The sequence below is a fragment of the Leptosomus discolor genome, chromosome 14 (genome assembly GCF_034619465.1).
Source record: "Leptosomus discolor isolate bLepDis1 chromosome 14, bLepDis1.hap2, whole genome shotgun sequence".
Taxonomy (NCBI): domain Eukaryota; kingdom Metazoa; phylum Chordata; class Aves; order Leptosomiformes; family Leptosomidae; genus Leptosomus; species Leptosomus discolor.
The window spans coordinates 9,894,046-9,911,666 of record NC_141404.1 but is presented as its reverse complement, the minus strand read 5'-3'; the positions used below and the strand labels follow the sequence as shown (position 1 = coordinate 9,911,666).

Here is a 17,621-nt window from a genome sequence, read left to right as displayed (position 1 = left end):
GCCGCGCACCGCGGAGGAAGCCGCCCGTTCCTGCGTCCGGCCCGCCTCTCTCGGTCCGCCCGCACCACCGACGGCAGGGCCAGAGCAGCTGCGGCCCTTCCAGCCTCGCCTCTCTATGGTGCGAGGGGAGGAGCGCTGCCTGTTTCCGGCGGGACGAACGTTCTTTCCGCCCTGGTGCGGCATGTGCCGGCGCAGGCAGGCCGCGCGCGAAGGGCGCGGCGCGCGCCGATGGCTGCCCCGCTAGCGGGGCGCGCACTGCCGCCACCGCAAGGCAAGGCGGGAGAGCGGCGGGGCTGGGGCGGGCGGGGCGCCCCCCTTCCAGGGCTGGGGCGGGGGGCGATTCCCGGTGGGGCTCCCTGGGCGGGCGCTCACGCGGCTTCGCCTTCCCTCAGACGCGGGGCTGTGACCATGCTGGGAGGGGACGAGTTCATCAGCTCCCCGCCCAGGAAGACGGTGCGGTTCGGGGGCACGCTGACGGACATCTTGCTGAAGTACGAAAAGGTAACTGCGGCCCCGCTCCGCCGGCCGGCGCGGCTCGCCCCGGGTGCCTCCTCCCCCTCCCGGCTGCGGGCGTTGCTGGTGCGCTGGTTCCTGGGTGTCGCTCGGTGCGAAGGCGCGTCTCGTCTGGCCCCGGGCCGTGTCTGAAGGCTTGGGGGAAAACGCGGCAGCGGCCGAGTGCGGTAGGCTTGTAGCGGGCGGTATGGCCGGGCAAGTGGAAGGCTCTCTCTCGGGAGTCAACCGGAGTGACGTCCTGGGTGGACGTAACGCCTGCCTCACGCCAAAGGGTGCAAAGCGATCCCCGCCGTGTCTGCGGGGAGACCAGCTGCGAGTGACCCAGCGGTTTCAGCTGGCCTTTAGGGAGCGCTGCTCCAGCGTGCCGCGGGCTTTCCTGCTCGCTTGTGTTCCGCGGGTGCCTCTTACTGGGTTGTTCGGATGCGTTGATGGAATTGGTATTTTTTCTGGAAAAATACGAGTGGTATTGACTGTTGTTTTCTTTCCCCTGCCAGGGTGAGACCACGGATTTTGAGTTGTTGAAGCATCAGCTGTCAGATCCAGACATAAAGGTAAGGGTGGTGGTAGTAAGGGCTCTGGTGATTTGAGGCCTGGCCGTCTGAGCGTAGTCATTAGACAAGTCATTCTGGCGCTTACCCGAATCCTTTGCTTTAAACATTTACCTGCATTTAACAGCTTTTTGCTTTGTGGAAAATATCAGAAATAAAACCCTAAATGAAAAAAAAAGCAGCAATTGTCTGTTTATACATGTATATACCTCATATGTAGGCTCTTGATAAGTGACATCTCGTGCTTACTGACTCTCTGCTCTAGAGTGGGAACTTCCTGCTTTGTGGCAGGGTCTTTCTCTGTTCCAGGTAACTTTCTAGGTCACTGGTGCTTGCTTTTACTTCTGTAGATCAAACTGTGGTTTCTGACTTTCACAGCCTTTAAGTTGCATGAGTTTTTACCTTCTCTTCTCACTAAAAACTTGTTCAATCAGGCAGTAAGATACATGTGCAGTTAGAAGTTACACCCAGAAGTATTGTTTCACAGCTTTTCTATAAAGCTGTGAGTGCCCACCACATTTGCTGTCTTTTTCCTTTTTTTTTTTTTTTCCCCTTTTATTTAAACCACAGAACTGTGAGAATGCTGCAGGAAGCATAATGCTACATGGAGTTCCTTTTCTCTTTAAAGAGGACATTTTGTAAAATACTTTGTTTTTCGCAGGCCTTTTGGAGTGTACGGGCAAAATAGGAGTAAAATTTTCTGTATGGTTTTCCTACTGATTCAGTATGTCCCCTGTTTCAAGATTTGAATGTCCCTTCTGCTTCAACTAGAGCAAAACCAAAAGAAAATTAAAATTGAATGCTATTTTTAACTTATGTTCTGGTGAGTGAGGTTTGTGTGCCTTGCCCAGCCCGTGACTTAAGCCTTCCAGGCAGGCTGTTGGTTTAGGAGTTGGTACGCATTTAGTCTTGCCTCCAAGAACTTTCACTGGTGAGGATACAAACTTAAAGAAACTCCTTGGATGTTAATGTGAAAATAATTTCTGTTTACAGTCTTAATCTTTGACTTTTAGAGAGTTTGTTATTTTTCTAGTTGTAGATAATACTGTTTATTGGAATAGTTATCTGTTTTTTTCTGCTTATTTTAAGGATGCCCAGATCATTAATTGGCTGCATGAATTTCGAGCTTCTGTTGCATATTTGACCAAAGAGCTTGAACAGCTGGTCAGCGTTTTGCTGGTAAATACCTGTTTGTTACATGAGAAGATTTAAGAGTTTAATACTCAGAACATCTTTCTTTGACACCTTGGTCTTTGCTTACTTTCAGAAGGTGCCATGGTTGAGCAGAAGCCGAGAGGTAGTGGAAGAATATCTGGGTTTTCTTGGCAATCTAGTGTCAGCACAAACTGTCCATCTTAGGCCATGCCTCCGGATGATTGTATCACACTTTGTCCCCCGTAAGTTACTTTTCTCTTAATCTTCTTTGCTTATCAAAATGTCTTTCCTAGATAAATTCTGTATAAATATAATGCATGACAATTAATTGTTGGTTTGGGTTTTTTCCCTGTTGATTACTTTCTTAACTTGAATAGCTGAATTGTAATACGGGTAGTTTGCTGTGCCTAGATTTTAGAAGACGTATTCTAGTGGCTAATACAGATCCCATTTATGAACATGTCTTGGAAAGGAATGAACCGTATAATGTTATTACTGAAAAACAAAAGCTGCAGTGAGGCTAGTGTCAGATGTTCTCAAGAACCTTCTGGTTCTGAGAGTGAATTGGTCTTTTTGATGAGCTTCTGCTTGTTTTAGAAAGTCTTGTGGATAATTTTGATGTTTTAGACCTGATGAAAACTGTTGTCCGGTGTGTTTGATTTGGCATTGAAACTGTTACCTGTAAGATTTGCACAATTTTGATAGTCTTACTTTTCGCTAGCTCGAATAACCATCAGAGAAGATGATGTGGATATTTCGGATTCTGATGATGATGATGAAAGTGAGTATAAAGAAAGCATGGCTTGTATATGCTGCTGTAACACCTTTGCTAAAGAAGTATACGGTGCATGTTGCTCCATTTTTGCAGACTGATTTGTCTGAGTTAATGTAAAATGTGAAGAATCTGTACATCTTTAAATTCCCAAGTAAAAGACTTTCTTGTACTCGAATCAGTGGTGTGGTGACCCACTTCTTGTTACTTTCAAAATATTCCTGTTGGTACAGTATCTGTAGTATCTGTAGTAATCTGTAGTGTCTTACTCCTAAGACCAAATGCAGAGAAAAAAAACATTCCTAGTCCTAGATTGTTTCAAAGGCAGAGAGAAGTTAGGAGTTGTTTGTTTTCCATTTTATTTACTGCAATAAAAGTAGGTAGTTTGGGGGATTCTTGAGTCTTTTTTTTGTTGTCTGCCTGTGGTAAGCTCAAATACCGCTGATATTTATAACAAAAATGCCACATAATTAGTGTGTTTATGATTAAGGCAAACAGCCGAATATCTTTCAAGAATTTCATGTTTTCTTATCTTGGATGCTGGAATAAATTTCAGTTCTGCTGGTGATGACCCAACTACTCTTCTGCTGTTCACTTCTGACACTGTTTGGATAAAAAAACCCCTGCTATAGAAGCCTAATGAGCTGTTTGTTTGACTCTTGTGAAAATAAGGCATAGGTTTAGTGTTCAGTTTGAGAGCGTGTAACAGCAATAGCTGGCCTTGGGCCTGGCAGCACATTCAGAGTTTAGTGGTTGTGATGCCATGAAATTTATTTGTAATTATTTTTCGTGCTTATTTTGGTAGTAAGGCAGTTCAGCTTAAACAACAAAATAAAACACACCACCCCCTACCCCCCAAAAAACCCCCATCAAACACTTTGGCAAATGCAATTTCCTTGGGAGTCTTTAAAATGTTTAGGTGATATGAACTGTTTCTGCTGGTTCCTGATTTAGTTTTCTGTAACCAAATGCGTAAGAGTGCTTTTTTCTTTCTCTAGACCTTTCTGAAAACTTTAATACATGCCATAGAGCATTGCAAACTGTTGCAAGATATGTTCCTTCGTAAGTATATGATCCCATGGGTTTGTATGCCCCTTCCTTGCAGATTTAAAGTTTGTGAACTGATGAATTTTTTTTTTTTCTCTTAACTGGGAGTATAATACTGAGTTTCATTGCATGTTTTTTTCCTAATATTCACTAACTGGTGGAATGCTGTATCCAATCCTTATGAGATTTCCATAGGCATCAGCAGCTGAAAATCCTGTTAATGGAAATAGGAAGTAGGGAAGGTTGTGTTTATAGAGATGTATTTGAAGTGGCTTCTAATGAGTCCACAGTGAAAATTTGCCACTTGCTGTCTGTGCAGTGTCCTTGTAGAAACAGATTTTATACAATTACTTACCTTAAAATAGTTACTGTGAAATAAGATTATTCCAATCTGTCTTTAGAGTGCTGGAGCTTCAATATTTGCTTTTGTGGTGCTAATCTGTAACTTTTGGGTTTGGGTGTTTTCTGGGTTTTTTTTTTGTTTGTTTAAATTGTAGGACACCACAATTTCTCATGCCGATACTTGTGGAAAACTTTCCTTTCATTAATAAATCAGAAAGAACCTTGGTAAGAGCTGTGAATATTTTTGTTTATTTTTTCGCTTGTTTTTTAATATATAAATGTACTCTGTAGTATGACTACTGATTTGGCGGTGTTGAATGCAGATTTTTGAGTGTATTGTTTAAGATTATTGTTATTTTTTATACATACTTATATATATGAGTGTGTCTGTTTAGTATAAGGTTGTCCAAGCATACTTAAGTTCCTTGTGCATAAGCATTATGCGAGTCTTTAATGACATAACTGCATATCTTTTCCACAGGATTGCTTGCTTAATCAGTGCACAAGATGGACCACTTTGACGATGAATCTCAGGGTTGTATAGTAAGGAGACGGTAGGATACCTGTCTCATTTGTTGTCAAAACTGGAAAGCATTTTTCAGAACAGGGGATTTGATAAGCAGACAGAAAGCAATGGATGTTATAGGTGAAATCCAAGTTGCCAGTAGCGTAGGGCGTTGTTTTATTACACCTCTGTGTATTATTACACCTTCATGTGTGGTGAAAAACAAGCTGGAAACTTTTGACAAGTTAAGGTTCTTGTGTGATTTTTGTATTTACTTGTTCCAACTTGTTATGTTGGCACTTTATTTTACAGACAGGCAGAGCTGTGCTCCACCAGCCAAGTTCAGCTGGAGCTGCGTTTTGAACTCATCAACTGCTGGAAACCCCCCAAAGTTCTTTGTGTACCTCGCTAGGTGGTTTTTTTTTTTTTGTTTGGTTGTTTTTTTTAATCCGAATAACTCAGGGCATCGGTTTCCTATTGGAAATGAAGGGGGATAATAGTTCTTACTATATTGTTAGGTGTTAGGAGAATAATTATTTATTTATTTAGCAGCTCAATGAGGAGCAAGTCGTGAAGAAATTCGTAACTGTTTTCAGAGTAAGGTTCAAATGAAGTATAATAAAAATACGGTCCGTGCATTGTTGTTAAATATTTCCAATTTATGCATTGTCGTTAAACTAACTCTTATCCATTTTATGTACTGAGCGAGCCAGATGGCCTGTGGAAAAATCATATGTGCTCATGTAATTAAAGGTGGTGTTATAATGCATATTCACAAAGAGACAATGGTGTACTTAAATGTGGCACTTTACCGAATTTGATTTGTTGACTTGATAGTTCTGCTATGTGAAAGTTGCAGCGTTGTCTTTTATATGTATGTGTGTGTATGTGGGGGAGCACATGACACTCAGAGAACTTGTCTGTTAACCTGCTTGAGTTGTAATCAGGACGACTCTGAGGAGGCTTAACTTGTGGAATTTAGAATTGTTGGTGTATTATGCTAATCTGAAATAAAGATGTATTTGGTCTCGGTTTAAATGGTTCTACTAGAGCTTGTTCCAGATGTAGTGAGGAATGTGCTGCTTGTTTTAATATTCATGGAGAAAGTTTAGACATAAACTCCTATGGAAACGAATAACTTTTCTTACAGAATATTTGTACTCATACTCTCTAGATAGCTCGAAAAATATGCATGGAAATAGTAGATTAAGAAGTTAATGATAACACAGCTTAACAATTGAAAATTGATGTTTAGTTTATACATTAACTTATTCTAGATTGAATGCAGTCTGTTTAAATCTATTTCTGGCTCTTTAGATAACAAATTAAGAAACTTGTTTTCTAAAAATCCTTGGCAGAAATTAACTTTTTGTTAATGTGATTATAGATATTGGTTAATTTTGTGTTATAGGAATGTTATGTTCATAACCTGCTACGAGTTACGGTGTACCTTCCAGCTCTGAGGCTTCAAATTCTGGAGCTTATTATTGAAAAGCTGTTAAAGTTGGATGTAAGTTTGTTCTGTATCGTCTTTTAAGGAAGTTAAAATTGGTGTTAAAATGCACGCAGTAGGAAATAAACTATGCTTTAGTGTTATGCTCAACAAAAAGTACATTGCAGTAGTGCTCATGATCATCAGTATAAAACCAACCAAGTTTACACTCCGTTCCCAGTCTTAAGATATTCCCACACAGTTACCTGAGGGTGACTGTATGATTTGTACTGTTAAACCCTGCATGGAATCTCTGTTACACCCTGCTGAAATCAAAATAACTGTTTCATAGTGATCAGTGCTAATGTGGAGAGAACGCGCTTTTCTTTGGTTGATCTATTTTATCATCCCTTTGAAGTAAAAGGATTTACAGTCTTAAAAAAGGCAGGAGGGGTAGCACTGTAAATGATTTAAGGCTTTTTATTTTGGAGAACCTCAGCATAGAACAGTCTAGGGAAGGCTTATATTCTGGAGGTAAAGTTTCAGGCAGTTTGGAGTGTGTGTATTACATACATACCATTCGCTTTTTAAATGTTTATTTACTCAAGGACAAAATCTAGTCTAGAAATTACTTGTTGTCATTTCTTACATAAATAAAAAAAGGTTTAATATTATTGTCATGGTCTTATAAAAATGAATTTTTTGTTTGTAACTGTAGGTTAGTACTCCACAGCAAGATATTGAAGATGCTGAAGAAACTGCTAATAACTCTGACAGTGAGGAAAAATCTACAGAGGAGGGACTTTTTGACATGGTTTGCTATCTTGTTCTACTAAATTTTTTTTTTTAGTAAAATTTTCACTTTTGAGGTGGCTGAGACTGAACTAAGACAGTGTAGGAACACATTGTTGCTTTGTTGTTACTTCACTGCACAGAGCTCTCGAAACCTGAACATCTGACAAACATTAGTGTGTTCTTTGGGTGTTGACTTTATTCATGTAAATACCCAGCGTACATGCAGTGAATCAATTTAATTATGTAAAAACACAAGCAGCTATACATAGAGCTAGTTACGGAGTTCATGGTAGTTGGCTTAGTTCACAAAAATTTGCTTACACTACGCTGTGTAATTAGGTACTGCTTTTTTTTAAAAAAGACAAAACTTTACCATATCCCTGAAAGAGAAATTTGGTTTAATTTTTCCTGTAATTGCTGTCTTTATGATGTTGTGTATATAAAAGCTTCATGACTGCCATTTTATCTACCAGGAGGAAGATGAAGAAAGAAAAGGAAACAAAGTTGTCTCTTCCAGTAGTGAGAGAATGGCCCATCCACTTGCAGAGCGCCTTGATATTTTAATGACCATCCTGTTCTCCTATATTAAAGATGTTTGCCACGTAGATGGTAAGAGCACTTGAAGTATAACAAAACTTGTTGTTTTGTTAACAAGTAAGAAAAACATAAGAGGAGTTCTTGCTTTCTGCTGCTGCAAGATAGAGCCCTTGCCCTTTAGTGTCAGAATTCTGCCATCAGCAGGCTGTAGTCCGCCTTCCTGCGTCTGCCCAGTGTTACTGGCAGAGGATGCAGAGGTACCTTTATGACTTCAAAGGTTTAGTCTTCAGTTGGAGATATTCTGATTATATAAATATGACACTATCCAAGCTGTGGCATTACAGGGTATAAGGGTAAATAGCGTTTTGTTTTTTCATTGTGTAACAAAACTTAGAGGATTAGAAATACTTTCTGATTCACCCACAGTGTTTTATCATTTGCTTTATTATATTGCTTTGAGCATTAGAATTATGGATCCTTTCAGCATCACAAGGACTGGAAGTAGATTAAAACAACCAACCATGTCACTCAAACTGGAATTGCTACAGCAAGGCTTTGTGTTCCAGGAAAACACCTTACACTTCTGTTTATTAAGGGTTTTTGAATTTCCTAGTTTTTGTATATTTAAAACAGAATATTTAGAAACCATTTTGCTGTATCTTCTTCACAGAAGTCAGGTAATTTATTTCTTGGTGTTTTCTGGCTCTTCTGAATTAACACATTATTGCAAAGTTTACATGTCTGCCAGTTTCATACGTGTGTGTGTGTGTGTGCATGCACACAGATAGTTCTCCATGTATGCCACCATAAAAAGTCGTAGATCAGAAGTCCTGGAAGGTCTTACTATAAATATTTTTTAGATGTCAGATAAGCCTAGAAGTCAGCTTGACAGCGTTTCTTTAGATATTTTTTAGTGCTTTAGAAAGATATGAATGCCACTTTTGCAGCATGAGGGCAGTAAAAAAAATCTGGAATGGCTCATTTTGTTCTGTTTTCTTGTGTAGGCAAGCTTGATATGAGCAACACAAAGGATTTATATCGGGATCTGGTTTCTGTTTTTGACAAGCTCATTTTACCAACCCATGCTTCATGTCATGTACAGTATTTCATGTTTTACATCTGTAGCTTTAAATTGGTGAGTAGAAGCTGTTTTTAAAATGCAGTGTCTTCTGTCATTTCTGCATCCTTGTTTTGTTGTTGTTTTTTCCAAAAAATGGTTGTTTTCTGCTGTAATACTAGTCTGAAGATGGTACATCAAGATTCATTAGTATCTTTGCTTTCTTTTCCTTATTTGTTGTTCCTTTCTTCAAGTTTTTCTTTGTTGTTGCTTTTCTCACATTGTTCATAAACTGTAAACAGGTGGGATCTAAGCTACTTTGAAGGGACTTGGTTAATGGACTTCTTTTACAAGGATCAGCTAGACTCTTGAACCCACGACACAGTGCTCCAGCAAGTTTCTTCAGCATCCCAAAACTGTCTTAGAGCTACTGTCTGTAGCTCTGTAGTCTGTAAAACTCTTCAATTTGAAAATCGTGTTTGCCGTTTGTTCCCTTCCTCATTTTCCTGTCTCTCTCAACAAACTATTGTTTTTTCTCTTACCGTATAAAAACAAGAGCATGCATACTTTTGGTGTAAGAGTAGCTAAAGAGTCAGTTAAGCTAATGCCCTGTCTCTGACAGTGGTGAATAGTGGACGTGTTGGAAAGAATATCAGAATGGGGCAAGCATGTTATGATGCTTTGCTAGAATGCCCTCTCAGCCTCCAGCAGCACTCTGGTACCTTCCTGAGCCAAAGTGATGTTCTTTTGTGGTAACAGCCCACGATGGACGAATTCAAGGAGAAAATATCTCATGATATTATGCTTTTTGTACTGGCATCATGAACTTCTGTGGCAAAAAGTTCCACAGTGTAACCATTTAAGGTGAAAATCACTTGTTTCTCTGAATTTGTCTTCCTGCTGTTTTCGTTGGATGTCCGTGACCTCTTCTGCTACAAAAGACAGTGAACAGTCGCTTCATGTTTACCTTGTTACTGCTCTTGTTTTTGAAAACTTCTCGTGTATCTATTCCTGACATTTTTCCTAGACTTCTGGTTCCGTTTACTTTTTACAACAAAGTATAGGAAAAATCACAGAAAAGAGTGCTCTTCCATCGTGTGTAGGAATAGTTATTTACTACAGTTATAGTTAGATTTTTTTTAAATGGTTTGGTTATGGAAATTACGGGAATTGAGTATTAAGAATCTGTTTACTTAAACAGTGTCATCAGTGTAGCAACTCATGATTTCTGTGTATCTTGTTTCCAGGGGTTGGCCGAGGCATTTTTAGACCATCTTTGGAAAAAACTGCATGATCCAAACAATCCTTCAGTGATCAGGCAGACTGCTGGGAGTTACATTGGCAGCTTCTTGGCAAGAGCTAAATTTATTCCAGTTGTGTAAGTTGTTTTGATATATGAGCAAAACCAACCAATTTATGATGATGCTGGGGTTGAGTACAGAATTCACAGAATGCACTCACAGTGTTGGTTTGTCTTTTCTACAATGCTGTTTCAGTATTGTCTTGAAGTTTCCTGGAAAGTTTTGCGTTTACAGGATACAGACTAATGGCTGCTGGGATTCGTGACTCACAGTTTTAAGGCTCGCTTACCAAGAAATGCTGAGCATGGGTAGGTTATGTTGTCTTCAGGCAGACATGGGTGCCCAGTATATCTGATATTCAGAAGCAGATATTTTTAATGCCCTTTGGCAGGCATTTTATGTAGACTTTGAGACAGGGAAGTCAAATCTTCCAATATTTTGATACAGATGGATTAAAATACTTCAGCAGATGGGTGAAAATGTCTTCTTTTGCACGTATACATTCTGTATTTTTATGCTGTTTGAGGTGGGCTGGGTGACTTTAATGGTGAACTTAACTGGATATTGGAATTACTTGTCAGACGTGGGAGGCATCTCTCTCTGTACTACCTGTAGCCCAGGATTCTAATTGTTTATTGTGTGTTTCACATGCAACATGAGTTCATGGATTCGGCTCTTCTGGCATGTGGTGCTTTCACTGGGGTTTTCAGTGCTGATGCATTGATTCATTTTATGCTGAGATAAAGGAGAAAGCTCATTACAGAATGTCCTTTTTCACAATGAGATTTTCTTACTGATGGTTTCTTATAGCTACCGAGATCTTTGAGTACTTGTTAAACATCTTTTCTACACCATTTCAGGTGCTATTTTTACACTTTTTTTTTCCCTCCATTATAGTACAGTAAAAGCATGCCTGGATCTTCTGGTGAACTGGATGCATAAATACATTGATAATCAGGATACAGGGACTAATGCTTACTGTGATGTAGCTCTCCACGGGCCATTTTATTCTACGTGTCAGGCAGTGTTCTATACGCTTATTTTCCGTCATAAGCAACTTTTGGATGGAAACTTAAGGAAAGGTGAATATATTTGGTATGAACAGTGTTTGAATTAATTTGCAAGTTTTACTGTTGATGTGTTTTGTAATAGCCAATTCAGCTGAGTATCTGATGGCAAGTTTAACTTGTGCCCTAAATAAAATGAGATGGCTTGTACACTTATTGGGCTGCCAAGCTAAAGAATGTTTTTTTTCCCCCACTGTTGAAAACAGTGCCAATAACTCCTCAACATTGGTATCTGGCCCAACTTACTGAGCATGTTTGAATTCCAGCTATATAAAACTAGTGTGGGCTTCAATTAATAATCTGTCTTGATGACTCTCTGCCTCTGCCAGTCCCTGTAATGGGTGTGTAAGTGTAGGATCTGTGTTAGAAGGATCCCTCAGCTGTGGCAGGTTACTGCTGTTCGGAGTAGCTTTTCTGCTGAACAAGCTGTGGGCTAGATCTCTACTGTAAGAGAGTGCCCTAGGATGTGCTTCTGTGGTGGTGTGCAGAGTGCAGGCTGATCAGACTGGAAATTCCTAGAAATTAAGTTCAGGTTATATGATAAATAACTGATATATGTCAATTATTCTTGCTTTCAAGGTCTGTCATATCTGCAGAGTTTAAATTTTGAGCGTATTGTCATGTGTCAGCTAAACCCCCTGAAGATTTGTATACCATCTGTTGTGAACTTGTTTGCTGCCATTACCAGGTACCTACTCATTTACCTAGTCATTTATTTCAGTTTGAGCTTGACACAGTTATTTGTGTGTCTGTGTGTGTGTATCTAAGAAGGACAGCATAGTACTGAGAACATGGGTTTTGTTAGGCACAGTATTGAGTATTGTCAAAGACAACTCGTATAACACTGCCCATATTCTAGGTGGGGTAAGTTTTATTTTTGTTTCTGTGTCAGTGAAATCCTCCAGTACTGTGAAACTGATTGTTTGGTGTTAGAGCCAGTATGATTCTACCTGGAGTGAAGTTTTTAGGAGTGTAGAGAATGAGAATAGACTCCTTTCCTTGTGACTATTTTGAAAACTCCTAATATCAGTTGGAAAATGGAAGATAGAAGTAGTGTTTCCACTCAGTGGATAAGGAATTAGCTGGATGGTTGCATTCAAAGAATCACAGTCAATGGCTCAATGTCTGAGTGGAAGCCAGTGACGAGTGGTGTTCCTCAAGGGTTGGTATTGGGACTGGCACTGTTTAACATCTTTGTCAGCAACATGGGCAGTGGCATTGAGTGCACCCTCAGCAAGTTTGCTGACAACACCAAGCTGTGAGGTGCGGTCAGCACGCTGGAGGGAAGGGAGGCCATCCAGAGGGACCTGGACAGGCTGGAGAGGTGGGCCCGTGCAAACCTCATGAAGTTCAACAAGGCCAAGGGCAAGGTCCTGAGCATGGGTCAGGGCAATCCCAAGCACAGATACAGGCTGGGGGATGAGTGGATCAAGAGCAGCCCTGCGGAGAAGGACTTGGGCGTGTTGGTGGATGAAAAACTGAATATGACCCAGCAACGTGTGCTCGCAGCCCAGAAAGCAAATTGCATCCTGGGCTGCATCAAGGGCAGCGTGGCCAGCAGGTCGAGGGAGGTGACTCTTCCCCTCTGCTCCACTCTGGTGAGACCCCACCTGCAGTGCTGTGTTCAGCCCTGGGGTCCCCAACATAAGAATGCCATGGACCTGCTCGAGTGGGTCCGGAGGAGGCCACGAAGATCATCAGGGGGCTGGAGCACCTCCCCTGTGAGGACAGGTTGAGAGTGTTGGGGTTGTTCAGCCTGGAGAGGAGAATGCTCCAGGGAGACATTCTTGCACCCTTCCAGTGCTTAAAGGGGGGCCTGCAGGAAAGGTGGGGAGGGACTTTATCAGGGAGTGTGGTGATAGGACAAGGGGCAATGGTTTCAGACTGAGGGGGTTGATTTAGATTAGATATTAGGAAGAAGTTCTTCCCTGTGAGGGTGGTGAGGCACTAGAGCAGGTTGCCCAGAGGGGCTGTGGCTGCCCCCTCCCTGGCAGTGCTCAAGGCCAGGCTGGATGGGGCTGGGAGCAACCTGGTCTGGTGGAAGGTGTCCCTGGCCAAGGCAGCGGTTGGAACTGGATGATCTTTAAGGTCCCTTCCAACCCAAACCATTCGATGATTCTATGATACTATGATTCTGTGTTTGTTAAAATACAGCTTCGTATTTTAATACCATCTGAAATTCTTGCTTTCAATGTGCTAGAAATGCTTATCTGTTCTTTATTACCTTTTTAAAGGAAATACCAGTTGGTGTTCTGCTACACAATTATTGAGAGGAACAACAGGCAGTTCATACCGGTTGTTCGCAGTGGCAGTGGGGGTGACCTTGTGCAGACGTGCACTAACCCGCTTGACAGTTTCTTCCCCTTCGATCCCTACATGCTCAAAAGGTATAGTTCAAAAATAAACAATTCATCTCTGCCTTGTAGAAAATAATGAACTAAAACTGTAAGAGACTGTCAGTGTTTCTACTGTTCACTTTCTTCCCTGCTCTTTAGTACCTTTCACGTTGCATATTTTAACCAGAGGTTGTCAAAGGTTTGAGTTGAAATTTACCCCCACTGTGACATGTAGCAATGAAGAAGGAACAGGATCCAGTTTCTTGGAGGGTCTAGTTAGTATGTTTGGTGACTTTTCTTTTGGTTTTCCTGTTTTAAGCAGTCTCCAAAATACCATAATGTTAGCCAACATGTTTTGTTGGGGCTATGGTGGTTGTGTCATTTTTTTGTTTTGGTTTGAGTTTTTTGCACTTTGGGTGTATTGCCTCTTGATTGGAGACTTCAGCTTATTTAAAATACCTTGCTTTTTTAATGAATAGTGGATTTTTTTGCAGTTTCTCAAAATGTCTAGCACTATGACACTTTAATCACTTTTTAATGTTAGAGGGCAACTTTCTGGCTTTTTTGGTCCTTAAAAAAACCATCCGTCTCCACAGAAGGGAGACCTTTCTTAGAAGTAGCAATTATTCATATTAATAATTATAGTAATATGTAGTAAAGAACACAATTGTATAAGGTTATATACTAAGTAATATTAATAAAAATATTAATGTTATATTTTAAAATTGTAAGAAAATTATGCTTATTTGCAAGCATAGTGTAGCTGTTAAAAATACTGAGCTAGGAATTGTGAGACCTGGCTGTGTCAGAACTTCTCAAGCAAACAATTTCAGTTTATACCTATCAGCAAAATGGAGTTATTTCTTCGTGGGATTAATTGGGGATTATATAGGAATTAATTGAACAGTTTGTAAAACCCTACAGAGGGTTTTGTGAAAATGCCAAGTATTTTATATTGCATTATTAAAATGAAATGCATACAGCTTTTACTGAATACATTAACTCATACTGTGTTTTAATTCCTCTTTCAGATCAAAGAAGACCATCGATCCTTTTTACCAGTTTTGGGAAGACCTGAGTGCTGAAGATCTTGAGAATCTGAAGAAACCCATTAAAAAGGTAGTGGTTTTGATCAAAATGCAGTTCAGCTTTTGCCAAATCTCTGTCTCTCGCTGCTTCTATTGCAGGATTGATTCTTTTTTAGTAAATATGAGTAGACTAAATATTTAGGGGAAACTGATTGGAATTAGGAAGCTTTAGGGGTTGATCCACCCTTGACTTGAGAACACTTTTCCCCTCTTCTGCAGAGGAGTTAGTTTGGCAGCACAAACCACTTGAGAACGCTTTCAGAATATGGACGCGCTGATGTCATTGGGAATTCTGCTTTGTAAATGTGATTTAGTTCCCGTATTTCATAATAAGTGTACATCTGATTCTCTTACCATTCCAGCTAGTCATGACAATTGTAGCACAACCCAAACCCTGAATTGTGTCCTTCTAAAGCTCCTGTGGAATCTGTTTACCTTCTTGCAGAACGTCTATCCCATGTCAGGTTTTTGAGTCCTTCAAATGGTGTTTTTCTTTCCTTCAGCAGATTTGATTATTGCAACATTTCAGAATTTATTTTAGAAATGCCTTCTTTTTTGTCTTAGCATTCATTACTTCTGTCAAATGTTAATAGAGGCCTGGAGTATCTTTCTGCTCTCACTGATTTTTTTAAATTTATACAGGGTACTTCTGAAGATGAAGATGATGACTTTTTGAAAGGAGAAACCCCTCAAAATGATGGTGTGGTTGGAATTGTTCCAAATTCTTATGAGTCAAATATCCAGAGCCCAGAGAGCAGCATTGGCTCCCCTCCAGACTGTTATGTGCCGTACCCTCAATGACATGGAGAATCAGAAGTGAAAAGGTTGAAAATTGTGTGCAATTTTTTGCTCTGTAAAGAGACTTCAGCTGAACTTTCAAACTGGCAAATGTTTAAGTAACTACATTTAAGAAAAAATACTGTTTCTTAATTATCAGATTTCTACAGATACGTTATGATAAAGTCCTATGTTGCTAGAAAAGCTTAGAGAATAAATAGGGTGATATTTTACAAATTTCACATTGAAATGGTTTTTATGACTTAAAAGGAATTTTTATAGTTTTTCCTGACTCTTGAAAACTTTGTTTACTAATGTTTCTCTACAAGGTTTTATATATTAGGGGTGAAATTCTGGTCTTCCTTTGTACTGATCTGCATGGGATCCAGAGTTCCATGGTCAGTGTTCAGACTGTACTCTGACTGTTTCTGAGTTGTTTCAAGGTAAAGGGAATTCCTTTCCGCAATAGGGAAGCTGTGCATAGAGTCTGACAGTGATTCTTTTGCCCACATCTCTTAAGCTTTTCCTATCTGTAGAGCAGTATTTGGTGAAGCCACTTCATAGTGGACAGGGTGTTCAGAGGATAAGCAGTGTTGCTCCTGAAATCTGTAGCTCTCACACAACTTTCCCAGCTGTGGAAGTTCAGACTTGTAAAAGTGGCGACTGTTGGAAGTGTTGAAAGTGACAGAGTAGCTGAATGTATGATTTGTAGATAGTTTTCTTCAGGGTGCTTGTGAAGCGCTGTGAGACAGGTATTTATTTTCAGGGTTTGGAGTTTTTATGTGAATGCTGAAAATAGGAAAAAAAAGAAAATCTTCCCTTGTAGAAAGGAAGTGATGGTGTCACTGGTGTCCTTGTGTTGTCCGTGTGTCAGCGTAGAGTCTCTCTGCGTAGGTTTCTTGTCTTCTCTTCATCCTTGCTGGCATTTAGATTTGCGTAAGAATATAAACAGTGGAAAAAAGTAAATGTTATTTGTGTCACATGTAGTTGAAAATTCTGTGTGTGGGGGACTAAACTATAATTGCCCTTCTTTAGAATCTGAACTTGGAGGCTTTCAGGACAAGGTTTTTATTCAGAGCCAATAAAGACTGATGCAAACAATACAATTCTTACACCTTTGGAAAAACACATCTCTATGTAACTAGATCTCGCTGCAGTCTTGCTGCTCGAAGTCAGGATGTTTGTTCTGACAGACTGCCAAAATGAGTTTTGGGGATGATACTGCAAAATGGATCTGTTCATCATTGGATAATTTTTGTTTTTAATTTTAGTCCTCTTTACTGTCAGTCCTGAGTAATAAACAATAGATTTCCATCTGAAATAGTTGCATTCTCTGCTGGCTCGGAAGAACTCTTTCACATCCACAGCAAAGAAAACGTCTTTTGAAAGCTGCCTTTTCCCATGCGTTCACCGTTACCTCTGTAGCAGCGTAGTCAGCCACTTCTTACCAAGTGAGGCTGTGAGAAACTTTCCAAGTTGTGATGCCAGGTAGGTGATTCAGGAACTTCCATGTCTCATTAAAAGAAAAAAAAAAAGACTGAAATGACAAAGTGGAACATAAAAAAATGTGCAGATGTTGAACTGGCTGTGCTGAGGTCGCACAGTTAACATTGGGATGGTGAGGGGACTTGCTCAAAGCAAAGGTTCACTGGGGAGCTGCCCAGCATTCCTGTCACCTCCCCGGTGACAGGTCTGGTTTGCTCGGTGTGATGGCAGAGGGGTGAGCTGGCCCCTGCTGGCACTGTGATAGACTTGGTGCTGTGAAATGACAGTGTTCAGAGGAAGGCTGGTTCGCAGCTGGGAATTTTGCCTTCCCTGAGAAATGGGATGTATCTTCTGAAGAAAGTATGTGCTACGCCTGTTTAGTTTTCTGGAGATAGCGTTGGGTAGAGCTGGGGTACGGGGGTTTTTCTGTGGGGTGGTCGTGGACAACCCCCGGTGCCCTGGCTCTCCCCTCCCTGCCAAGCAAACTTAACTCTGCTCCCAGTGCCCTTGTGTTTCTTACTGTTGGTGCGTGGACAACTGGCGGCAGGAGCTCTGGTTTGGGGAGGGAAGCTCTCGCCCTGGGGCTTGCCTGAAACCACAGTTTTGGGGCTGCTGGGGGGAGGATGATGGCGAGGGGTGAGCTGTACATCTGGGCCTTTAGAACGGTTTCTTACAGTCACTTACGGGGGGGGGGGGATTATGCAACGTTAGCGCGTTACAGGTGACTGCGTGAGTGACCGGGCGTGGGGTCGGCCGCCCCTTCCCGCAGGCCCCGCCCCTTCCCGCAGGCCCCGCCCCTTCCCGCAGGCCCCGCCCCTTCCCGCAGGCCCCGCCCCTTCCCGCAGGCCCCGCCCCGCCCCGGGC

At 41.1% G+C, this 17,621-nt stretch overlaps 1 protein-coding gene across 1 annotated transcript; it reads left to right on the top strand.

Annotated features, from left to right (window-relative positions):
• Nucleotides 1-408: 408 nt before the first annotated feature.
• RRN3 (RNA polymerase I transcription factor RRN3) lies at nucleotides 409-16,593 on the top strand. Its single transcript, XM_086473011.1, has 17 exons — nucleotides 409-501; nucleotides 1,008-1,064; nucleotides 2,151-2,240; nucleotides 2,329-2,458; nucleotides 2,938-2,997; nucleotides 3,987-4,050; nucleotides 4,533-4,602; nucleotides 6,294-6,392; nucleotides 7,033-7,128; nucleotides 7,583-7,718; nucleotides 8,651-8,781; nucleotides 9,951-10,081; nucleotides 10,902-11,086; nucleotides 11,651-11,759; nucleotides 13,306-13,458; nucleotides 14,439-14,526; nucleotides 15,138-16,593. Exons 1-17 carry the CDS (start codon nucleotides 409-411, stop codon nucleotides 15,294-15,296), a joined length of 1,851 nt encoding a protein of 616 aa, XP_086329137.1. The 3' UTR covers nucleotides 15,297-16,593.
• Nucleotides 16,594-17,621: the final 1,028 nt, after the last annotated feature.